Source organism: Branchiostoma floridae, chromosome 12, assembly GCF_000003815.2.
Source record: "Branchiostoma floridae strain S238N-H82 chromosome 12, Bfl_VNyyK, whole genome shotgun sequence".
In the NCBI taxonomy this organism is placed as follows: Eukaryota; Metazoa; Chordata; class Leptocardii; order Amphioxiformes; family Branchiostomatidae; genus Branchiostoma; species Branchiostoma floridae.
Window position 1 is genome coordinate 9,447,729 of NC_049990.1, and position 25,880 is coordinate 9,473,608.

General features: G+C 38.9%; 1 protein-coding gene across 1 annotated transcript in view; it reads left to right on the top strand.

The window, feature by feature from the left end:
- The first annotated feature begins 273 nt into the window (after positions 1 to 273).
- The window catches only part of LOC118427281 (DNA replication licensing factor mcm7-like), a 42,708-nt gene continuing 17,101 nt past the window's right edge, over positions 274 to 25,880 (top strand). The window contains exons 1-17 of the mRNA XM_035836973.1: positions 274 to 513; positions 883 to 962; positions 1,226 to 1,390; positions 2,011 to 2,135; positions 2,610 to 2,790; positions 3,185 to 3,246; positions 3,607 to 3,682; positions 3,929 to 4,033; positions 4,365 to 4,442; positions 4,869 to 4,950; positions 5,203 to 5,334; positions 5,789 to 5,944; positions 6,224 to 6,363; positions 6,712 to 6,893; positions 7,503 to 7,586; positions 8,035 to 8,203; positions 25,275 to 25,384. Coding sequence (XP_035692866.1) covers positions 483 to 513; positions 883 to 962; positions 1,226 to 1,390; positions 2,011 to 2,135; positions 2,610 to 2,790; positions 3,185 to 3,246; positions 3,607 to 3,682; positions 3,929 to 4,033; positions 4,365 to 4,442; positions 4,869 to 4,950; positions 5,203 to 5,334; positions 5,789 to 5,944; positions 6,224 to 6,363; positions 6,712 to 6,893; positions 7,503 to 7,586; positions 8,035 to 8,203; positions 25,275 to 25,384 — 1,958 coding nt within the window. The 5' untranslated portion in view covers positions 274 to 482. The remainder of the gene's footprint in view (positions 514 to 882; positions 963 to 1,225; positions 1,391 to 2,010; positions 2,136 to 2,609; positions 2,791 to 3,184; positions 3,247 to 3,606; positions 3,683 to 3,928; positions 4,034 to 4,364; positions 4,443 to 4,868; positions 4,951 to 5,202; positions 5,335 to 5,788; positions 5,945 to 6,223; positions 6,364 to 6,711; positions 6,894 to 7,502; positions 7,587 to 8,034; positions 8,204 to 25,274; positions 25,385 to 25,880) is intronic.

Below are 25,880 nucleotides of genomic sequence, written 5' to 3' on the forward strand. Positions count from 1 at the left end.
GACTCTTCGCGAGAGTTCACGAGATTAAATTTCCCGGGACCTTTAATGTTCATTCCATTCAGCGTATTTTGAAGGTAAACTGAGTTTAACTAACATTATTTTAGTTTACCAATCAGTCGTAGTAAGATATTTGTTTTATACTATATCCATATAATTTTTATATTATGTTGACTAAGTATGTATATAGATTGATGATATCTTTAAAATTTGTTGAAATGATATTACACTAAATATAGTCTTACCTAAGAATGGAGCATTTTGGTACAGTCTGATCAGGTGATCAGAATTTCGCGCCACTTTCGTATGCTTTTCACAATCCGGAGGTTGAAGTCGAGTTTCCTGACGATATTTTCGCTACAAATTGGCGATTTCTACTCGTCTCCCTTCATTCCAAGTATCACAGTAACTGTATAGAGGCAGTAAGACTCTTGTGTGTCCCTGTTACGCTTTTTGGGTGAGAAAATAAGATAAAATTCGCCAAAATGCCACCACGAGACTACGCCGCAGAGAAAGGTAAATTTTTCCCATCGTGTTTTTGTCTTCTTTCGCTGTTTTTACTCCAGAATAATCATTTTCCGAAGAATCCAACTTATTTTGTAGTACTTCAATTAGTGAAGTAACAACCTATCTCACTCAATTGGTTAAATATACTGGCATTGATCGAGAAAATATGCACCGGACTCCCTTTGTGACTGGGGAGGGGGGCAGGTTCCTAACGAATTTAAAGCAGTATTCAAATCTATGAGCCGTTGAAGCAGGTATTGTGTCGCATTTTAAGACTTAACACCTTCATGTGTTACTATATTTAAGTTCACATGTACTTTTTAGGATAAGTTTTATTAATAAGTGTCAATTATGTTTTGATTTGATATCCATTTGTAGAAAAGATCAAGCAGTTCATCGCCGAGTTTTACACCAGTGGAGACAAAGGCGGAAAGGACTTCAAGTATGCACAACAAATGGTAGGTGCAAGATTTACAAGGATCGTAGTTTTGAATGGTTCAAAACAAAAAGAAGAAGAGAATGTAAGTGAGTCCAGTACCTGCTGAATTTACCAAGGGGACTTGGACTTTCTGATACTTCCCCCTCCTGCAAAAGTGGTGTCTTTCTGATGTCACTGCTGGACATTCATACTGTGAACAAGGTCAACAAGTCCGAAAATTTATAGGTTAAATCCCTATAGTGTTAGAATTTTTTAATAATGTTTATTTTTGGTGCTCCTCAGGTCAAGATCGCGCACCGTGAGCAGGTAGCGCTGACCATCGACATTGAGGATGTTGCCGAGGTCGACCCTGACCTTGCGGAAGCCATGGTGGAAAACACGCGACGCTACATCCACCTCTTTGCAGACGCTGTCTACGACATGCTGCCTGACTACAAACAGAGAGAGGTGCATTTTTTGTTGTTATTTTCTGTCAAAAACGTCTTGAGAAACTGCTGTGGACGCAATTAAAATTCTTTGAAAGGATTCAGAAAAAAGGCAACATTTCAATGTATTTCAAAGTGCCACAACATGTATCCATTTATGCCAAATAGCAGTGACACAAGCAACTGGATATGATTTATTGAAACGGTCAGATGTTTCAGGTAAAATCCACTACTTTTCACCATAAATACTGAAGAGATCTTGTTGGAGAGGAGATTTATACATTTTAACTATCCTATCTCTTTTGCATATCAATTTGTATTTAGGATGTATAAACCTGCTCTTCAATAAGATGTCTTCAGTGTCACTGACGAATGGTAGTGGATTCTACCAGAAACGATAGGCTCTGACTGTTTCCCAAATCTACATCTACATCTACTTGGAGGTACCCCCAACTGGCCCCACATGGGGCATCGTAGGGGGGGTGAGGTCCCGGGTTAGGGCGGGCAGGCCGCCTGCCTGGCACGGATCCATCCAGTTGCTTAGTAATTGCTATTTGGCTTATCTTACTACCTGGATGTCTAACCTTCATCGACGCATGTAATAATTTGTTTACTAATTTGTTTGTTTGTTTATGTTGACAGGTGGAGACCAAAGATGCGCTTGACGTGTACATCCAGCACCGCCTGCTGATGGAGCAGCAGCACAGGGGCGGGGCCGAGCCACGGGATCCGCGTAACCAGTTCCCGCCAGAGCTCATGCGCCGATTGTGAGTGAAAACAACCTCTCCAGAACCTGAATCTCACTGTACAAACATTGAAAAAGACGTCATATTTTCTGGCAGATAGGAATTATTACTGTAAACCTATTTATTATTTGCTGGGACTTGATTTTGTATTTGAAGCTAGGGGAAGGGAGTTTTTTGTGTTTTGAGTTCATGATTGAAAGAATTCTATAGTCTAATATTAATACCTTTCAATGCATATTATCGTTGCCATGAATTTGAGGCTGGGAGGTCACTGCATAAATGATTTTGTGGTGGAAGGGGAAAGGAGATTCTCATGTTAAAGTTAATGATTGAAACAATTCTAAAATCCAGTTGTAATACCTTTTAATGCATTTTCTCATTGCCATGAATTCGAGGCTGGGAGGTCACCACATAAAATAAGTACACTGCAAGCATGTCAAGATTCACAGTAACTGAAAAAAAACAGTCCTGGGCTAACATTCATCATTTTTCCAGTGAGATCTACTTCAAGGCTCCCGGTCAGCAGAAGCCGTTGGCCATCCGACAGGTGAAGGCGGAAAACGTGGGGAAGCTGGTGTTGGTACGCGGTATCGTGACCCGCTGTACAGAGGTCAAACCCATGATGGCGGTGGCCACCTACACCTGCGATAGGTGTGGCGCAGAGACGTACCAACCTGTAAGTATTTTTGGTGCAAAGTTTTCTTTTACAACAATGAGAGTGAAGAAGAAGAAGTTTACTGAATGAAAACAGCTGGCTACAGCTGAAACATATCAGCTTTTTGTACACTAGTGCTTGTACTTACCAACTCCAATAGACTGATCCGGACTGTCCATAACAATTAGCAGTTCAACCAATGAGAGTCTGGTAATTGGTGGTTCAGCAATTGACTGCTAGGACGTCACAAACATGAGCAGTTGCATGTTTTCATTTTAATGGTAGAGGTGGATGTGGTTGGGGCTCTGGGATCTGTCTATTAGTACATAAATGATGTGTTATGCCATGTTTTAATTAGTGTATGAGTGACTGTTGTTTAGCAAATACTTGTTATGTTCATGTTCTTCTTTTACAGATCAACTCCCCGACGTTCATGCCACTTCAAATGTGCCAGAGCCAGGACTGTGTCACCAATAAGTAAGTGCTTTGTCTAACTTAGATACCAAAAATTGAATACAGTATAAGCCAGTTAATGGATAAGCGCACACTTCTGTTAATTGCACGGAATCCCAAAATCCCCAAACCGGTACGGTTCAGCTAGATAACTTCGCATTATCGCACCAGCCGGATAATTGCACGAAATTAACTTGCAAATAGGCCGTGCAATTAAGCGGCTTGTACTGTACCATCTCAATATTAATTGAGTTCCACATCATTTTGACTATAAATCTAGATAGCATTTAATTGCTGTCTCAGCATTTCTACCCTATTTATCATGCTTGTTTGTAAACTACTAGTCTGAGATTTATTGTTTATTTTGTTTGTTGCTTTACTCAGGTCCGGAGGCCGTTTGTACCTACAGACACGTGGCTCCAAGTTTGTGAAGTTTCAAGAGATTAAGATCCAGGAACATGTAAGTATTAACTTGACATCTTTTGAACAGCTCAGACATACACTAGTGGATGTAATGTGGTTTCTAAAGTATTGCTTTCCTGCAAAATTGTATGAAAAAATTGGCATCTAAGATAGTGCTTACTAGGCGTGGAATTAAGATATTGGATATCACAATGGATGAAAGCCGTAGTATACTTAAATCCATGGTGTTAGTAAATTTCTATGGTGTTTGTGAGTGATATGGTTGTATCGTGTTTGTCTACAGAGCGACCAGGTGCCAGTCGGGAACATCCCCCGTAGCATGACCATCTTCGCCCGCGGAGAGATCACGCGACTCGCCCAGCCAGGGGACCATGTCCAAGTCACAGGCGTATCCTTTTCATAAGGAGGATATCTCATTATGTTTGTTACAAGGATGCACAAACTGTGGGGAATCTTGAATATAAGAAAAATGTTTTGAAATGCTAGGTTTTCCAGTAACATATTGATACTGTTACTTGTGTGTCTGAATAGGGGGTATGTAGAAATAAAAAAAACTTACCTTGAATAGTTTGTTTAAAACCAAGTTGTATAGGCCTAAGTATTTTATTGCAGAAGTTAAGTAACACTAAATCCGACCCAAATTGTTGTGTACATGTACTTAATTACCTAGAACCTGTTTCCTTGGTTGCTGTGCTTGTTACCTTGACGACCATGTCCAGGTGTTCCTTCCCATGTTGAGGACAGGTTTCCGACAGGTGACTCAGGGTCTGCTGTCCGAGACGTTCTTGGAAGCTCATGTGAGTACTTGACAGATTACTTTTTATCTTTGGGCATTTTTAGTTTTTATTTCATGGTTTCTCTCCACCTCAAATTCATGACACCGCATGTGGTTCCAGTGTATTACAATGTGTTTGCAATGTATTACTTCAGTATCATAGAATTGTTTCAACTGTAAAAATCTCCTTTCCCTTTCTGCTGCTAAATTAAATGAATTTACATTGCTACTTTGAAGGAGCTCATCTTTTCAGCAGCATTTTTGTGGCTATTCCTGAGTGACTATTGTTAATCTGTAAACAAAGTGACTAAAATAATTAAGTCTGCATTCCCATCATAAGGTGCAAACTAGGATGAAAAGATTTTTAAAAAATCAAAGTTCTGCCCAAGATCATGGAGTCTGGGGATTCCCCTTTAAGAAGTCTTTTGTTGTGCTTTTGTTGCTGTAGAAAATGACGAAGATGAACAAGACAGAGGATGATGAGCTTGGAGCTGAGGAACTGTCAGAGGATGAGATCAAGCAGATAGCAGGTGTGAACAAAGTCTTCTTCGTTACACAACCTTTCTTTAATTCTTCAATAAACGTTTTGATAACCATTTGTCATCTTCATTTGTACGAAATGAAACAAATACTATATGAAGTACACAGAGTCTGTGCAATCAGGACTAACCCTACTGTTTTCTAACATAACATTCGACAGGACATCATCCTAAAATATGCAAACACGTTTAGTAGAAGTACTCTGAAGGACATATTTGTAATATGTCTTTTGTCTGTTACAGAGGATGACTTCTACGAGAAGCTTGCCTCTTCCATTGCCCCTGAGATCTACGGCCATGAGGATGTGAAGAAGGCGTTGTTACTGCTCCTGGTGGGAGGAGTGGACCGTGCACCCAAGGGCATGAAGATCAGAGGTGAGTAGAAACAGTTTTGCAAGGATGTAGTGTTGGTGAATCAAACGCAAGCAAAAATGTGAAAACAAAAGGGCTCCTAAGTGAGCATCTGGACTGTAGCTTAATGGAAATTAATGACCTCAACCAATCTTAGTTTATATTTCCTGTTAAGGTACAGAATACTGGAAATCTTTGCTGTATTTTGAAGTCTTCTGTTTTTGTACTCAATCTTAACACAAGGTTATCACACTTGGTGGCAGGTGGCAACAGTACCATTGTGTTGGTACTATAGTTTCAACTGCCGACTGGAAGATACAGCGAACTCTTGATTTTCACTGTCCCATAAAATTAGGTGCTGCAAACTGAAGTCTATGGGTGCTGTGAATTCTGATTATGGTCCTGCAATCTAATTTTTGACAGCAAATTGCATTTCTGTGGTCTGATTCTTACTGTTGTAGCTTATAACTCTTTGCAGGAAACATCAATGTTTGCTTGATGGGTGATCCTGGAGTGGCCAAGAGTCAGCTCTTGTCGTACATCGACCGTCTGGCCCCCCGGAGTCAGTACACGACAGGCCGCGGCAGCTCTGGGGTCGGTCTGACCGCTGCTGTCATGAAGGATCCCCTCACAGGTTGGTGTCTGCCTGCCCTCTAGCAGTTTGTAAAAAAAAAAGTTTCTTTTTAACAATCATGACAACCAGCCCTTTGATGTGGCAGATCTTGTTTTTGCAATTTTTGTAGTGACGTCTTTACTGGAAATTTATATCCATAAATATGCATTTCTAATGTATCACTACTGCACTGTAGAATTATTTGAACTGAGAAAGTAAAAACACAGCAATTTCTCATGAGAGACTTCCCAATTTATAGCCAATGTTTATTCTTTTCTAACGTCTTATGATTTTCTTCAGGTGAGATGCTTCTGGAAGGCGGGGCGCTCGTCTTGGCGGACCAGGGTGTCTGCTGTATTGACGAGTTTGACAAGATGATGGACGCAGACCGTACCGCCATTCACGAGGTCATGGAACAGCAGACCATCTCCATTGCCAAGGTCAGATGGCGCCTCCTAGCAATTAGGTGTGGCACTGCAATGAAATGAGAAAACAGTTCTGGTATAGACTTGAAGCAGGGCTGTCTCCAGGACCTGTCCTTCTGTCCCAGGATGGTAATTTGCAGGACAGGAAAAAAAAATTCATTCAGTCCGTCAAAAAATCTGAACTTCATGACACAAAATTGACGATATTGTATTTTCCTATGCATAAAATGACAGACTAGCAAATTAACAAGATAAGCTCCCAAACAATGAGTGGGACGGAAAAAAAGTTAAACCTGGGGACAGCCCTGATGTAAAGCTTTTTGATTGGTTGATAACCAATGTTGATTTCTCTACCTTCCTCAGGCGGGCATCATGACCAGTCTGAACGCCCGAGTGTCCATCCTGGCGGCCGCTAACCCGGCCTTCGGGCGCTACAACCCCAAGAAGTCGATCGAACACAACATCCAGCTCCCCGCGGCCCTCCTGTCCAGGTTTGACCTGCTGTGGCTCATTCAGGACAGGCCAGACAGGGACAACGATCTCAGGTCTGTTCTGTCTCTTTAGCTCCGAGAACTGTTTTCTTTCTTTGTGCAATTCTTTCTTCCTAGCTCCAGAAACTTCTTTCTCTACTTTAAGGTCCAGGAACACAACGGGGTGGAAAAGGATGTGTCTTGTCGTCCCTGTCCAGTTGGATTGTCTAAAGCCACACTGACCTAATTTTATGGATGATATTTGCACACACATTCATTTTCACCTGTTCTCCAAAACAAGACAAAACTGTACCCAATAGCATACCTGCTCAATCAGAATTTTATGCTTGCCAGAGGATCTACTCTCCAGGGCAAAGGGGCACATGGTCAGGGCATGAGTCCACAGTGCCCATGTTCCCCTCTTTAAACAAGAAAACTTATTGAAATGACAATGATTGTCTCATATAGGCTCGCTGGAGACAAACCAAGCCTGGAGAAGAATGAACACGATGTTTAGTCCTATGGTTTAGCAGCATTATTTTCTGCTTATTTTTCTTCTTCTTTTTCACCCTAATGCATTAGCTTTGAGGTCTCCAGAGGATGTCATCCATAGAATTAAGTGTGGTCTAATGAAGCTGAAATTGATGTGTGATTAAAGACAAATTTGTGTTCTTTTGTTTGCAGACTTGCCCAGCACATCACGTATGTTCACCAGCACAACGAGCAGCCGGCAGCACAGTTCACTCCCATCGACATGAAGCTCATGAGGTAGGGAAGACTGGAACATTTGCAGTCAGAAGCACTGCCACCTAGCAAGTCGAGTCAAATCTGCAGTTATTAGAAAATAATTGTTTTAATCTAAGTAAAAAAAATCATTTTCCATCAACTACAGATAATTAGTAGATATCAAGATGTCCGAACGTGAGTTTGTAGCTTTCATCATTATCCACATGAAAAACATAGCTTCATGGCAGTGGTATGTATCAAAATACTGTATTTTCCCATAGAAAATAACATTAGAGGCAATAAAGCTTGATGACATCATCCATATGGTCCAAAAAATCATATTTATAATTCTTTCATGCCCATCTATCAATATTTGTTACAACTTAGTTCTTTCCGAATTCATTGATGTGAAAACGATGGAAGGTCAAAATACCAATTTAGCCATTTAGGAACCCTTAACAAATTTTCCACCATCTGTTGTCTTCTTAAGGCGCTACATCGCCCTGTGTAAGACCAAGAACCCTGTGATCCCGGAGGACCTGACTGATTACATCACCGGCGCGTACGTCGAGATGCGGAAAGAGGCGCGGAACAACAAGGACTCGACCTTCACCTCCGCAAGGTCGCTGCTGGCCATCCTGCGCCTGTCCACAGCACTGGTGAGTCATGAACTTGACCTTACATGACCCAAGGAGAGGCTCGGGCTGTGCTAGAAATACTTTTTAAACCAGATTACCTAGGCGGCAACTGGTCAAATCCAGGTTGCTCCATTAGCATTTTAGTCTGCAGCTCTTTCATCTTATTTGCTTCTTCAATTCAGCTACTGTCTCGGCGAGACTGCGAGATCACTGAATTCGAGCTGCCCTGGTCTTGCAATATGATTGGTCGGTGACATTTGAAATGGACCACCACATTAAAGAAAATTACAATAAACTCATTTTGATATTTCAATCAGCATCTTAATCAGTATTTTTTATTTTGTTCTATATCTCTTGCGCACCTTTACACTGCTGTACAGATCTGCGAAACAAGATATCTAACTTGTCTGGCCTGACAATGATGTGTTTCTAGTTCTTCAAGATGATAACTGGTATACACTGGTACAAGTCTATGCATTAGGACCGCCTGGCCAATGTCACCACTTTTTGGTGATTCCTTAGATAATTTTCTCATTGACAGAATTGTTATTTGATTAAGAATCTTGTCTATACTCACCACCTTACCAGATCTATCATTCCTCTGAGTGGTCTTCTTGGCCAGGTTTGTATTTGTTCTAGTCCTGTATCTAAGTTCGATGGGATTTAATTTACAGTAGCGGGAAAAAGGACTGTTTGCGGTGGTTTAATTTCGCGATAGCACCATGCACTGTAGTCTCTTGCTGCCATGGAAAAATGTTTATTTATTTATTTATTTATTTGGATTCTCCACACTGGAGGGTATGGCGGAACAGGTGTCAAAAGACACCTTTTCGAAGCCGCCACACCTTTGCGGTGGTTTTAAGTTTGTGGTGAATTGGCAAGGCGAAAACCACAAAAATTTCTGCATTTACAGTACCATATCAACTTCTGCAACTACTTTGTATGCTTAAGTGTTCTTGATATTGTTTGATATAGACATTTGTCATTTGTGTCTAGACTTTTATTGTTTGTGTAATTTTTATATCATATGAAAGAAATTGAATTTCTACCAGCTTGCCATTTTGACTGCAAACAGGATATTAGTGACATGATTGTACATTACCTAGAAAATATAATACATTACTTAGCATATTTTCATTTGAAAGAAAGAGTTCGCTTTATGAAGTGAGATTGTATCCACTTGCTGTTGAACAGCAGAAATCCAATTACACTTTTTGTAACCACCTTTTACAGAACAAATGACCCAAATCGGCACAGTCTTGTTTCCAATGAGATCCCCTTTCCCCCCAAAATTGCCAGAATGGGCCGAGCAAATTGCATGACATAATGAGATAATAACGTACGAGCCAGTGTGAAATATGCAAGGAATTGATAGTAACCAGATTATCCCGTACCCGTGGGCCCGCGTTTTGGAAGGGAACGCGTGATTATGCGGTCCCCTCGCCCGTAACTCCGTTGGTTTCATCATGAAGAGTGATTGTGATAACGAGATTAAGAGGACCAATTGCCGACCCTTTCTGGTGCCTAAGTGGATGAGAATTAAGTTATCGTCACACACAAATGGCGCGCGGTATCAATCTATACCCCCGCCCCTGGGACATCTGGTGGCAGACAGAATATGAAGAAATGTGGAATTGAAAAGCAAGGAGGACAAATTTGAAACAATTAACGGGATGATGTAACATATGATATAGCATTGGCATTTGGTTTTTAGGAGATAGTCTGTTACATTGGTCTGTATTTTGCTGACTTTATTTTGAGGGTGTGCGCTTCATTTTGTTCAAGGGATGATACCTTTTTTTCATTCCATGTTTTCTGTGAAAAGGGTTTGTAACATGCCATCAAAACTTTCTGTAATGTTTTTTTTTTCAATTAAGATTATGGAAATGTGAATCTGATTTGTGGTGTGTGATTTCAAGAAAACTCTCAAAACACTGATGCAAATTTTTCAAATCTTCCCATGAAGAAGCCAACATAATGATTTATACTTTCAAATGGCAAAATCAGCGCTGTACTACTTCTGCCGCAGTTCTTCTGCATCCTGCTAGATGTCTCTGTTGTCAGTTGTACGCTCCCAGTATCCAATAGTTACACCCAGATTTTCACCATGTCTAAGTTGGAAGTAATTTTTCCCAGGCTTGATTCGATATCCCTGGGAGCGCCTCTATCCGATGAGTCACTGAAACATTACTGATAAAATTGATGCATCAACAGAGACCTTTCCAAATGATGAATTGCACTTGATAACATCTCAGGCTCATTATCATACAAATGCAGTTTGAATACTGTCAATGCAAAGACAGATTGGCAGACGCAGTCACAATAACATTACTGCTTTTGAGATATCGGCTTTTTAATGTTTTATTCAATTATACATATGGTGAGATGGTTGGAATGATATGAAAATTCTGTAATATCCTATTCTTTATCATGTTTACCTTCACTGAAGCCAAACATTGTTTTTGTTCTGTTTCTTCCTCTTCTTTTTCTGCCAACAAATAAGGCCAATGACCTGGACCAGATAGCGATCGCCATGGGAAAGTAGCCATATATACCCTGTGTTGTTTAAGTTTATAGCAAGTGGCAGGACAGGGCTGTAGGGTCACCATACAAAAAGTGTTTGAGTAATTTGTTTGGCTAGACCATGTATGATTATGTATTTGCTAGCAAATGTTGCCTTTCCAGTTGCTTTTTATTATTCCTGATGCAGGAATTGTTTGGTTTAATGTTGTAATACGTTAATAGCATGGATGTAAATGTGTACGCTGTTGTCAGACTTTACAAGATTACGATAGGAGCTCTGTGCCCCAGGGAAATATTAATTAAGGCAACATTAGCATACCATAAAGCAGGGAAACCACTAATGACTATTGTAAGTGGTAGTGCTAGGGTTAGCTGATTGAAAGGATAGGAGAAAATGCCTTGGTAGCTACAGATGTCTATACATATCATGTGTTGAAGTTGAAGTATAATCTTTACCAGATTGAACAAAAACAAAAATTTGATAATATGGAATCAAATGTGATACTACTTTAAATGCAGAAATGTTTGTGGTGGTTTTATGTTCACGGTTTTCAAGAGGCAGCCTTATTGCAAACTCGAAACCACCGCAAACATTTTTCCATTGCATTATGTGGCTACAGTGTATGGCGCTACCGCGAACTTAAAACCACAACGAACAGTCCACTTTCCCACTAACGTGAAATTAAATCCCTGCGAACTTAAATGCATTTACAGTATTTCAAAAGCTAACTGAGACTTTTGTCAATCTTTATAATTAGATAACGTTACTTATTACCTGAAATGTGAACATTATCTCAACATAAAACATTAAGCCATTGAAAGCTTTGAAAGAACAGTACATATCGAGGAGTAACTCAATCAATCATATTTCTCTCATAGCAAACAAAGTTACTGAAAGATTCCACAGTCATATTTTGACAGGTTGCCTCCCAGCCATGTTAATGCACTAGCTTGCAGAACTGTCTGTCCATCTCATTAATATTTCAGACTCATTACGCAGTCTCGTTAACTAATGCGCGCCGCAGTGCAGTCGCCGGCCCGTTCTGCCTCCCGTCCGCTGCATTAACAATTCAGCACCCACAGCGCTGGCCGCGTGCTGATGGCTTCCTTCCGTGTTGGTCAGTCGTTAGGTTGTTTGTGCCGCCCGCAGGAAATGGCTCCTTATGGAGAGGTCGTGAAAAAGATGGAAAAGTTTCTGTTTGGAGATTATACTTAAGCAGTGGTATAGTCTACAGTGCAGGGTTGTCTCCAGAACCCATCCCTCCATCCTGGGACGGAAATTTGCTTGTTGGGACGGACAAAAATTTCACCCCACCCGTCTCATTCAGTACACAAAATGGATGAAAATGTTTTTTCATCAGCTTAGAATGACAGATTTAAGAAGGAAAATGAACAACATGGGCTCACAAACAGTGAATGAGAAGGACGGAAAAAAAACTAAAGCTGAAGACTGCCCTGCTACAGTGGCTTCTCCATTGACTGTAAGAAAATGTTCGCAATTGGACAGATGGACACAGTAGATGGATTATGTTAAGAGTATTCTCATTTGAGTCAATGGAAAAAGTTATAATATACAATATGGGAACAAAAAGTCAGCACAAATTGGCCATAAGTGGAGGTGGTTGCTAGTATAGGTTTGTAATTGCTGCTGTGTCCATGTACAGTATTTGTCATTTGGTTAGTGTTGTCCTTTTGAAGAATTGATAAAAGATAAGTTTAAAAATTGGATAAAACATTGAACGTTGTAATATTTAAATCCTGACTGACCCAACTCCCTTGACCACTCTTCTTTTTAGACCAACTCAGTCCAGCCCCCAGGCCATATATTAAACGCTACTGTAGAACATTTGTAAGGCTTCCCCCAAAGGACCGGTCAGCAAGGAAATCCCAAAAGGTTTGGAAACTCACCAAGCAGAAAAGAGTTTCCATGGTTTCAAGCGGACAAAGGGATGGCATTTCTGCACTGATCAGACTGATATCCTGACATTACACCTACTTCAGTCCAATGGGAGGGATTGGGAGTTGAATGATGTCTGTTCGCACCATATGCTTTCTTCCCAATCTCACTTGTTAGAGTAGATTCAGCTCTTACATAGGGCTGTGTACCCAAATACCCGTACCTGTACCGTACCTGTAAAATTGTTAAGGTACATGTCCGTACCTAAACATCTGTGTCCCTGTACCTGTACCTATACTAACTTAAGTACTAGTGGACTCCACTTTTTAAGACTACAGATAGGTAAATCCAAAATCAACAATAATAATTGTGATAATATTGCAGTTGAAAATAGATAAACTTGTTTAGGTACATGTTCAGGTCCAGACCTGTACCTTAACCTGTGTACCTGTACCTACAATTTATTTAGGTACATAGCTCTACTCTTAGAATATCAACCTGCATCCTGCTGTTCAAAACACTGCCTGTACTAAATAGAATACAGGCAGTATTTTGAATTGCATATTACAAAATATTAAGGTGATACGATTTGCAGTCCTGAATTTGTTCTCGATCTTCTATACTAAACATTAAAAAAAAACCTTCGTTATAACTTATAGATATTTTGTGTTTTTTGCTTATGGAACTTGAATAGATTTTACAACTAAATTCTAAATTGTACAATAGAAACATTTTGCACACAAGAGAATACAGAAACATTCCAAACGTCTACAAGACAGAGGTGAAAATTGGATGTTCACACATTATTTCACAATATTCTTAATTTAAAGAAAGGTGTATGTTTTAGGAATTGCTAAAATCAATATTTCTTGTTTATGGGACCGCTTCAGAACAAAGGGCTTTAGCGTAAAAGCTTGCATGTGATTCATATCAGTGTGGCTTACTAAGATAATGTCATTTCTGTATCCCAATGGTATAAGAACTGAGTCTCTCTGGAGAAGGCTGGAATACCAGCATTGTACTGTCACGACATGCAGGGGTAGATTTAAAGCAGCAATCTCAACTTATTTTCCATTCAAATTCAACTCTTTCTGCTAAGCTATACCATATATTACCTATCTTAACTGCTTCTCATTTACTTGTAATATTCTATATGTGAAATGAAGTAATTTGTACATAATGACATTGTCTCATGAGGTTGTAAAAGAACACTTTCACATCCACTGCTATGTACCACACATTTACCATTTCTAGGGTGCACTGAAACTTTTTGAAAATATTTTTATAGACCATATATGAGTGTTTGTATACCATAAACATTTATTCTTTCCAACTTCATTAGGTATCGCATTCTAGTGTAAGAAATATGCAGATATTTTGTATTAAGATAAAGGATCGCGTTTTACATTATACACAATGTAGATAACTATTCATGCATGCAGACTTGTTCGTTTTAGTGGATCATTTTTGGTTCAGTGACCATTATAGTTCTGAACCATTCGGGATTTCACTATATGATGTAAGTATAATGTCATTAGGATACTTTTAGTGCCAGTGCCATATCATCCATTCGTCTTAATTAATGACACTAATTCCATTAAAATGTAAAACCTAGTATGTTCATTAAGGAAAAACAAGCATATAGAAACAAGACAATCATTTAAAGTTATCAAGTTAGAAAAAATCGTTGAAACTGAAAACAAGTTTTACTGTGTTGCCAATAGATTGAACGCTTAATGCTACATTACATGAGACAATGTGTAATGATTAGATAAGGTTGTTAAATTAATTGTGAATTTGCATGGATGATTAAATCGTAAAGTGCAGAAATGAGCTCCCGTGGAATCCCATCATGGCATTATGAACTTTCAATATGGGGCCACAATAAAAACCATAACATCTGGGAATAGTTACTTTAACACAGCGGCTTAAACCTAGACCATTTTCTTTGCATGTTAAATTTTTACTGGTTCACAAGAGTTAATGATTCAGAAAACAAGCAGCAAAGGGTTCCTAACTAGATTTTATGTGTCGTAGGGAATATGTTATAGTGTAAAACTCATAACTTGCCAGGCAACATTTATTTAGTCTTCCAAAGCTACCACATTTGATGTGGTCTCTTGGTTAATGAGATCTTGATTGGTGGATACCAAACAAGTTATAAAAATACTTTTTTAAATTGTGAATTTTCGTGTAGGTATGGGAAAGTGTGTGTATTTGTGTGTATACGTGAGAAGGGAGCATTTTTGTAGACGTTATTAATTGTACGTGCAACATTTAAAGACAGGCAAAATAAAGCCATGGCAGAAAACCGCCGTGATGGCTTCTTTTATGACCGGTTATTCTCTGAACGGTGGCTGACCTTTTGAAACTGACTGCTTATCTCGCGCCGCAGCCATCAAATAGCGCTACGCGAAGAATTAAACGTGACAGCTTGGTATATATGGTCGTAAGATCGGCAAGTAGCAGAGACAGATAGGAAAGGTCAGCCTGCACAAGGATGGGAGGAGTCAGAACAATCGTTTGACCTATGCTTTTTATTTTATCCTTCAAGAATTTGTCAGGTATAGAACTTCTTAACAGAAAATTGTATCATCTATGTTATGTGTTATTAGGAATATTGTTGAAGATGCAAGCTGGTTGGTTCACGGGTTAAAATTGTGTTTTTAGTTTTTCTTAGATTTTAGTCTTTGTCTTAGCTGAAACTGTTGTTTGCAAGGTTCCGATTGTTGCCATGGCAACGGGCACTGCTTCTCGTGCATAGTAGGTTATTTTTATTTCTATACTCTACTAGGCAAAGCCTACTTCAGGGGCATACGGCCCCAGATGTAGGGTAATGTAGTAAGACTGCATGTTAACTGGACTAATGGTACTGTTAGGATGCATGTACAGGATGACAAGGCCATATAAGCTTCAATTTATGGATAACCATCTCCAGAGGCCAAAGCCTTATGTGAGAGTGAATTAGTTTTTTTGTAGATGTTTCCAAAATGGGCTCTTTTCTTTTTGTAGATTCACAAGAAATGCAATATTTTGTGAGTTTTTGGTATTTCTATCAAGAGCAGAAATGCTGATTCAGATATCATGCAGTTGAATACTCCAGCTTTTCTAGATTTTTCAAACTATGGACAGCGTTTTTTGTTGAGCTGAAATGTGTTGAGTGTTTTGGTTTTGAATAAAAAGGCAGCAAACATTTTCCCTATAATGTTAGGATGTTAGACTTAAAGTATTCAGTCTGGAAAAAAATTTGATTGAGGAGTCCTTGCTCTATTTTAACCACTTTATACCTGTGATCTATTTGCAAAAAGGTTAAGTATTTCTTTGTGTTATAATAGCAAGAAATACAGTACTGTACATCTTGAAAGTTTTGCAAGTATGTTCTTCTAATGTATTGATACTGTGCTTCAGAATTGTTTCATCAGCAAACTTCAGACATCACTGAAACCTCCTCCCTTTACCAAGATTCGGCCCCTGTGAAGATAAGTGAAAACACTAGTGCCTTCACCACATCTTGCACCAGTGTGAAAATGTTTTACATAGAGATTAAAACTTGTACAGATTTGTAAGAAACTCTCCATGGTTAAAAGGATTGTTTTCAATCCAGAAGAGTTGTCCGTACCTGCGCGAGCTGATAAGCACCCGGGGTCATCCACCATGGAGAATTCTCCGCTACATCCTCCTATATCCCCCATCGATCTTGCTTAAAGACTCAGTCAGGGTAGATCCACGGGAAGACGGAGCATCGCGGTACGCGTCGGATCAAGTGTTTAATCCGTATAGTCGTCTCGGGAAGTATGAAGTATGGACCACGCCCAGAAGTATCAGTTTGGTTGGTTGGATACAGAGTTACGGACTTCTTTATTCAAGTCATCATCATAGTTTAGCATGCTTTTTGAGACATAAAATAATTAAGTGATTTTGGAGGATTTTTTTCTGATAGCAGGACGGCAACTGGTGAAAAGAAGCCAGCCTTGCTCTCAAAAATAAGTTCTTGGTGAAGAGTCTTACTCAAGTGGAAGGGCAGAATTTTGTGACTAGTTATGGAGGTTATCGCTGATACTGTAATTACGCTAATACTGAAATTGTTAAAGCATCCTCCTTTCCCCCCAACTACTAAAGAGATACTGCAAATTAGTACTAGTACATGAATTTACAGTATTTGGTGCCATTCCAGTAGTTTTTGCTTTAGGTTTGGCTCCTTTCACTTTCTGTCATTGACTACTGATATGTAGAATAAAACAGCTTGTGCACAGAATATGATAAGCTCAGTAAGATATAGAACATGTTTAGCCCCTTTCTATTTGCTAGCTTGAAATTTTTTCAGGAGAACTATTGGTCAAATTCTTTCATCTGAGATCAGATAGGCACAAATTGACATTATGCATAACTTCACTCACTCACACATAACCTCAATGGAGTTTTTTTTCCATCTGACATCAAGCAGTGTTTTTAACACTTTTCTGAAACTTTCAAAAAATCTAGATTGCATTCCATTATCTGATCATAAATATTGCATCTATTTTTGTTCATAAAGGTCCTCTTCTTTCCCCAAAGTGTCTTGCTATGCTGCAATGTCATTGTAATTACCTATCAAACCACGTCCGCGGGGAATCACACAATGGAATCAGTGGACGGCTTTCAATCGTTCCTGTTGTGCGAAAGTGACCTCTCACATGGATGATATGATAACAGATGACACCTCAATCACGGCGGCATTTGGAGGAAATGAATTAGTAATTACCTGTATATTTGGCATAATGGCGGGCGGGACAATTTCATTGTTTAACACCTGCTTGGAACTGTAATTGCCACACCTGGAACAGACAGGTGTGCAGTTGAGCAATTTATTACCTAATGATTCTTGACACATGGGAGGGTGCAATGTATATATTGATAAATGGACAATAAGCTCTCAAAGAATTATAATTCCGTTGTTGGCCTTGTGACTGTGGTCTTCAAAAATGTGCTCACTTTGCTGTCTTTTTAGTCAGCTTAGGACTATTCAAACTAAATTTTAGGACAATTCAAACTAAATTTTAGGACAAGATATTCAAAGTTTATAAATCTTAAGGAAAGTAGTAGGCTTTCTTGTATGGAAAAATAGGAATATATTGAGTAGGAACACTGGCTCATACCATGGAAAATTCTCGATTAAACCTCTTTTAAAGTTAGTACCTTATCTTGCCATAATACTATACTAAGTAGAGAGGTTGCAAGTCAGAGCAACTTGCTCTTTTGTTACGTGGAAAACAGCCCCTTGTCTAAACTGAAGGTCCATATGTAATACTGTAAATCATTTTGATTAAATCCTGTCATAAGTTTAGAATTACTGGTTTTGAAACAACATAGTTAAGAAACCATATAATAGCATTTATAAGAATCTAAGAAGAAATCCAGAGAAATCCTGTCAAAAAATTACAGAGTTTCTGACTAGTGTCATACGCTTCTACATGGACTAATTTGTCAGCGCATTGCTGTAAAATATTCATAATATCTAGTTTGAAGAGTGCCTGTGGTCCTCCAGTAGTAATCCTCTTTCTGTCATTCAAACCTCCTTGATGGATGATTGGAATTTAAACCTCCATCTTTTTATTTGGGAAAACAGATGAGTAATTTCATGGTGGTGAGGCCTAGGAAAAAACGTTCTGTTTCTGGTTACCCAAACAACCTTAGCAAACACTTGCCATCCAGAGCCTTTAAAGGCTAGCAAGAGAGAGAAAAATTCCGATCTGAAGGTAGTAGTAATGAAAGCTTTGTAGACTCAGGTTTTCATATTTAGCACAATAGATAATTGCACTGTAGACAGTAGACAATATATCTGTATAATCGAATATGTCGAACCTACTAGTGTGCAGATGCATATCGGTTTTACATTGCTAAACTGTATTTGGATGACTTTAGCTAAAAAAAAGAGAATCCCTACCCACCTACCCTGGTATTTTCAGAAACATGCTCGGAAACACAAAGTTAATTTTCCTAGGCCTAAAGGTCTTGTAATTTTCATTCCATGAGTTTAGGAATAATTTTGTGTGTCATTCCATAAAAAGAATTAAGTTAAAATCCCACATTATTAGTGTATTTTCTGTCCAAATGTTCAGAAATTCCAAACCCATTTCCAGTCGTGATATTATTGGTACATCCCTTTGATTCGTACTTAAAAACTTGTGAAAAATACAGTCGTAAACCCAAGTAACCGACAGCCGCCACAGTCAAAATTCAATTGACCCCGTTGAATGGCAACCTTTGACCAACTGTAATAGGTTGACCCTGGGTTTATGATCAACTAAAGTTACTTTTACCGAGTTATGTAAAGAAAAACTGTATCCACTTGTATCTTAAACTCATCGGGTGTATCTATTGCCATAAAGCAGCAATAAATTGTAAGAGCTGACAACATATAGTGACCAAATGATTTTTAAAAGCTTGTTGTGCACTTTTATTGCGACATTATGAGAGCTAATTTCAAGAGCAAGAATATCATTCAGAGAGCAGTAAAGTTAAACTTGTAAACCACAAGCATTTTACAAGGTTGCACGTATCCATAAATGTTTACGCTGATATCCAATGTGCTCGTTGAAAAACGTGATATTTTTGTATGCTTTGATACATTTTTAGATATTGACACAGAAATTTAGAATATTAACGGTATTGCTACTGTAATTAGTCATTACAATTTGAAAATCAAATAATATGATTTTGATGTTTTTATATTAAAGAATGTTTGATTTATTCATGACAAAACACAAAACCAGACTGTTTTCATATGCTTTAATTGTTTTCTCTTACAATTGAACCCTGAACACATTCATTTTGCATATAAATCTGTAATACGCTCAATACAGTAGCAACTGTTCCTGTAGTTTTTAGCATATACCGCTATGTCAAAATTCAGTCATATGTTCTGATTGTTTTTCTTACAACTGAAGTATGAACGTGTATTCATTTTGCATATAAATCTGTAATATACCCAATACAGTATCATATGTTCCTGCAGTTTTTACATAAATCTGTGAAATGCTCAATACAGTAGTAACTGTTCCTGTTGTTTTTAGCATATCCCGCTATGTCAAAATTCAATCATCTGTCAGGGCCTTGTCTTTATATGCTCGATTGTTTTTTTGATTGTTTTTTCTTACAATTGAAGCATGAACGTGTATTCATTTTGTATATAAATCTGTAATGTGCTCAAAACTGTAGTTTTTAGCATAAAATTCAGTCCTCTGTCAGGGCCTTGTTTCCATATGTTCTGATGAGATGTTTTTTCTTCTTACAATTAAAACATGAATGCAGATTCATTTTGCATATGAATTTATAATACTATCAATATAGAAGCTAGAACAGTATCAACTGTTCCTGCAGTTTTTAGCATATACCGCTGTGTCAAAATTCAGTCATCTGTCAGGGCCTTGTTAGGGGCTCAACTACCCGTAACGATCTGTACCGTGCAGCGCCTCCGCAGGGACAGGCGAACGTTGATAAAATCGTCTGACATTTTGCCGCGGGGGGAATCCATCCATCAAGCCACAGCTTTGAATTTGCTTTTCTAAACAAGGCACGGATTTTTCTGCCAGGAAAGTACGCCTCTCTCCACGGAAGTAATTTAGCTCTGGTTATCCCCGATGCGCGTGGCGTTAAAGTAGGTTTGTTTTTAATGAATAGATATTAGATGTAAACAGCACTCTTGCTGTGCCTGTCCTTGGTGCTGAACATGCCTTCCGGGACAGGCTGTATCATCTCTAATTGGATCCAGAAGCCTCACATTATCATACCATTAGTAATTTAGACAACAAGAGATGTAATTCAAAGGACAGGGACAATAGATTATCATATTTCCAAACATAAATTATCTTTTATTGAAATTTTGTTTCATTTCAAAGGTGTATACAAGAGTGGTTGTTGACATTGGGTAGATTTGATACAAACTGCATCATTTGTTGTACATAATTTTTTTCATGACTGTCAAGATATTTTCACTTTAAGTTTTAGAGTGAAAAAGTCTCCAGGAATGTGTATCATACATCTTTAACTTAGTTTTCAAAACCAGTTTTATATTAGTTTAAATATTTGTATTATTTTCTTCTGGTTGCCTGACATTTATTTAGCATAGAGCCTACATCAGCAATAGCAGCAGTTATTTTGCTGAAAAATTGTACAAACTTGTCTGAAAGCACAAAATATGGCACACATGTAGTTGAACGTATCCTTTACAGGTATAGATATGAAGGTATCTCATTTTCTGCCCAGAATCAATTTTCTTTCATTCTTTGCCGTTTTCAGACCAAAAATGTGTATTTGGGGCTTCTGTGCCCTTGTATTGAAACTATGGTGAAGAATGAAACATGAAATGACAGTTGTAAAATCCCACTCCAAAATGACATGCGTGTGTGTGGCAGTAAAAGTGTGTCGTTATCAGTGATTGCAAAAAGCAAGCATTAGGCGAGGACAAGGCTGTAATGATGTAATATATCCTAGTTATTAGTCTACCCAACATAAAAGGTACTTGTTTCTCATGTCGTCATTATGGCGTCCATATTCTTACTCAACGCGTATGATCGAATACTGAATTACCGTCCTCGGCGATAGATCCTCGGTGAGGATTCCGCACTGTCGCTCTGATTGATTTTTAGCCGGTACTTTTCCCTAGGCAGTGCTGAGCGCTGCGTTTGGAATTGCCGGGGGAATTTTCTCCCAAATACGTGGAATAATCCTTCTCCAGCTCCCTAATGCCTCCGGAATCCACTGATGGAATCTTGGTTAAATCTAACACCTGCCCCGATGCCGAGTAATTACCATCTGAAGTAGTTCGTAGAGCGCTGGAAACGCTGTGCAGACTGACGTTTCGCTCCCGCGGGAAAACGGGACGTCCTAAACCCCCGCTCTCTGACACTAACCATACCTCGATGCTGATTACAACAATCATGAAACTTTCAATGCCATCCTCAGGAATCTTCCTTACCAAACAACTACAGCACAAAAGCCATTGTTGAGAGCCATGCTCTAAAAGTACTGCCTTCCCTTTCCCTGTAGTGTTTGTGATTCAACTTGGATTCTCCAGAGGGTTGCATGGTAAAGTGGATTATCATTAGATACATGGGGAACTGCATTTCCATGCTGATGACTATAATACCTCTCCGTGAGCACCCATCAAGCTAGGTAATACCTAAGTACGTACATGGTAATATTAGACTATTTAAAACTTAGGACTCAATACGAGTGCCTTGCTCTGTAATATGGAAGGGACTCATTTTTTGTTACATACAACTATACTGAGAGTGATATGTTAATAAATTGTTTGATTTCTATAAAACAAAACTATACAGCATTGACTTTGAAAAGATAAAAATTGGTTGAATATTTGTGTTTTCCTCTGTAGGGAAAAACATATTTTTTTGTTTTTTTACTCACAAATAATACTACAGGGCAATCCTCTGGTATTGGATTATTATGTTAATAACCTGATCCAAAAATGGAGTAAATGTAATTTTTTTTTTACTTGCACACAATACTATATGGCAGGCCTTATGGTGTAGTATTGTGTGCAAGTAGCTTGACAAAAGGCAACAGAGAAAACATTCTGCATTTTCAAGAAAAATGTTGCCTGTCTAGTTCAACATTGTCATATTTACGCTGCTGCAGTTCTTTCCAGTTGATTTCTACTTAGAAATGATTCACGGATTCATATTTTAGGCTCTTGGCCAATTCTTCTGTTATTACCGAAGTGTATCAATCATTTCCACTTGTTTTCATTTTAATAAAAGATTGTAAGGACTGGAAAGGCTGTAACTGATCCTTTTATTCCACATTATTGAATTAAGTTGTGGACTGATCCAGACTGTATTTCAAATACAGACTTTAAGGCCTAAATTTCACTGTATATACATCAAACTTTCCCAAGTTAACACTATGAGTATGATACATGTACAGCACCTATACAGTAGTAAAGAATGAAGCAAAAAGAGTGAAGTTTGTAAAAAGAGTTCAGGTAGAATTGAGCACTGTCAATCTGGAAATATATAGCCCACGTCATCCGTATACGGTTTTCATTTCTGACAGCAAGAAATAGATTGCAGCAATATAACTGTCCCATGTTTTTGACATGTTGGTAAGCTTGTCAGTGTCCCAATGTCAAGATAACAGCGCGGAAAACATTGTCAGGGCTGTGTCACTTCATAATCTGAGTCTATCCCTACTCACTCTGCGGAGCAGGGAAGGCTCGCAGATGTTCGTTCTGTCGTTCGGAGATAAATCCCGCCCGTCTGCATTCGGTCACGAAAAGAATAGAGAAATCTACAGACGGCCCAATCCCATCCTGCCATTCTCTGGCGATGTGACAGGCGATGCATCACGTTCTTATCTATCCCACTCACTTCTTGCGACTGACAGCGAGATATATCGTCCCCGCTGCCAGCTCTCTGTTTGCCGCGCATTAGATCGATTTTTAGTGAACTTGGAGGGAGATAATCCTGTATGCACGCTGGCTCGGAATTCATATCTTTATCCCCAGATAGGCAGTTAATAAATGGGGCGCAGCATGTCCTTTGAAAAGTTCCTTTATTCCCTAAATGTTATGTCGTCTGTGCGGCTGTATATTTACTCTTTCAGCGCATAACAGCATTAAATCAGGATTACATTCAGGAACATTTCACAGTCCAAACAACTTTACTGTTGAACAAATACACCCTTTGGAATAAAACGTAAAACGCAATTCTACCTTGACGAATTATGTAAGCCCGACTTTTAGACCCGAGTCTTTCAGGCGCTCTAATTAGATTATCTCGACGACACACATAAATGTCCTATTGAAAATTTGACGGTGTTTCAGAAAGTGAAATTTGATAAGAATCTGCCGACGTCTCTTTTGCATGCAGTAATTGCTTGTAGTAAATTGATGCCTGCATTAGTAGTGATATTGCCTGCGGCTGATCTTTGTGCGCTACTTAACGGTAAAAAGGAAATGTGGGATTCTGAGGTTGGATGGCAGGGGCAGAGTTTGACATCTCGGTGACATCAGGAAGAACTCCCAACAAAGAAGGGCAGACAGACCGCAGGGTTTGTGTCGGGAGAGAAAATTATTCCTGTCTGATTCCATGAATCAGAATGACTCAGAAGATTTGTCTGAGAAGTTGAGCGCCATTCTTTCTTCTGTACGTCGGAGAGGGTTGATCATTTCGCACTGGTTTGAATATGACGAGTGCAGCACGAAATCGTTATTTCATCATACATCAGTAAAGCCTGTTTATTCTGTCGATGTATCCTGTAACTGTTGTTTTTTTTCCAAAGTTCTCCTACATTGAGTTTCAAAGTTGATATGATTGCAGATTGCCATTATACATATTCATTTTTAGTAAACAACATTTTAATGTTTGAGACAGTTGTGTATATTAGTTACCACAGGCATACCCCATCTGTCCCTTTTTCTGAAATGTGCTTGGCTCTTTCTCTACAAGCGAGGGTCGTGTGTTAGATAAACAAGATTAGATAGTTCCTAAATTACTCTGGAGTAAAATAGCTTCCATCGACATTTATCATTGCGGACCATCCGAGATTGGGGGCATGTTCTACCGTGACCTTTGACACGCCCCGAGGAACTTTGTTTCCAAGATTAGAAGCTCGGGGGTCGCCGAGTCTTAAGTAGCGATCAGGGGAGTAAAGGTCATGGGATTGGAGGTGGCCGTAGTGATTGACTTTAAGCTTGCCCACAGGACCTCTGTATTTGTCATAGTTTGGTCGTGGCATTGGTGACATTTGGTGGAAGCAAGCGCTTCGTGGAATGTGTATTAGGCAATGGAAAGTCGATTTTGTGGTTTCTGTTTGTGCCCTCTGTGATTTTGGTCTATTTCTTCCCTACCCCAAAGATAAGAGCTTTATTTTAAAAGAAAAGTAGCTGTGTGGGATATGCTTGCTGTTCGGCAAGTTCGGAAATATTTGAAGCATTATTCTAATGAAAAATTACGAAATGGGAAGTCAGTAGGGATTTGGAAAAGGAAATTACTAAACCTGCAACATAGTATAATGCTGACTGTAACATCAACTTTTAGAATTACACTAGGTACAGTAAGACCACCAAAAAAGGATTGAATTTTGGTAGATCTTAAAATACAGCATCAGTAGTCCCTGAGATATGTTTATTTCAGATATCCTGGTATTCCAGACATTCTTGACAAGGCCTTGATAATACTGTTTTTTAAGTGTTAGGCTTTTAGGGTGCATGATGGAATTATGGAAGTTGACATTACCATAACACAGTTTTGCCTGTCTATAAAAATGGATAATGTATATTGTTTCTTGTGATTTCCATAGTTATAGAGATATTTGAGACTGTCAGCATCTTTCCAAATGTACAGTTCACCAGTACAACTGCTGCCTGTTTTATCAGTCTTATTGAAAACTCAGATATAAACTTGACCGAAAGACGCGGATGTCCACCAGTGCAACTGCCTAATGTTTTATGGGTCTTATTGAAAACTCCGATGTAGTCTATATGAACTTGACAGAAAGACACTGATGTCCTTGTTTTAACTCCTGCTTGGTGGATGATGGAATTATGAGAGCTAACATTGCCATATCACACTTTCACCTGTCCCTATAATGGATACTTAGTAAATCTGATGTAGTCTATGAAAACTTGACTATGAAGACTTGACGCTGATGTCGTTGTTCTTTCCTCTGCAGGCTCGTCTGCGGTTGGTGGATGTTGTAGAGAAGGACGATGTGAACGAGGCCATGCGGCTGATGGAGATGTCGAAGGACTCGCTTGTCGGACAGGAGGAGGGAACCAAACGGTAGGTTTACTTTGTTACCTTGTCATTTAACAGGAAAACATCATGATGACCCAAAAATGGGAAAAGATGGAATCATGGACAGCCCAAATGCCAGACAGTTTCCAGGTTCACTCGTCGGACAGGAGAATGGAACCAAACTGTAGGTTAACTTTACAGTATATTGAGGACCACAGGAAGAATAGCTGACAACATTGTTAAGCTAAATGTGGATCCAAATAAAGTCAAAGGCAAACAAGGAAACACTGTAAAACCTGAGATGAAGGCTCGAAAAGTACTGAAAGATACCTGTTATTTCCACACACTTTCTTAATGAGGAATACTTATCATACACTTTGTGACAAAAAGAACAGTGGAATCCGTCACAGGTATTATTGGTGACTGGATGAAAGAAAGACAGAACAGAACAATATTTTGCTACTCAACACATTTATATTCTGCCATTTCTAAAGGCTTTCTAAGAAAAGGAAAAGCAAGAGAAATGTAATGAGTCATTTTG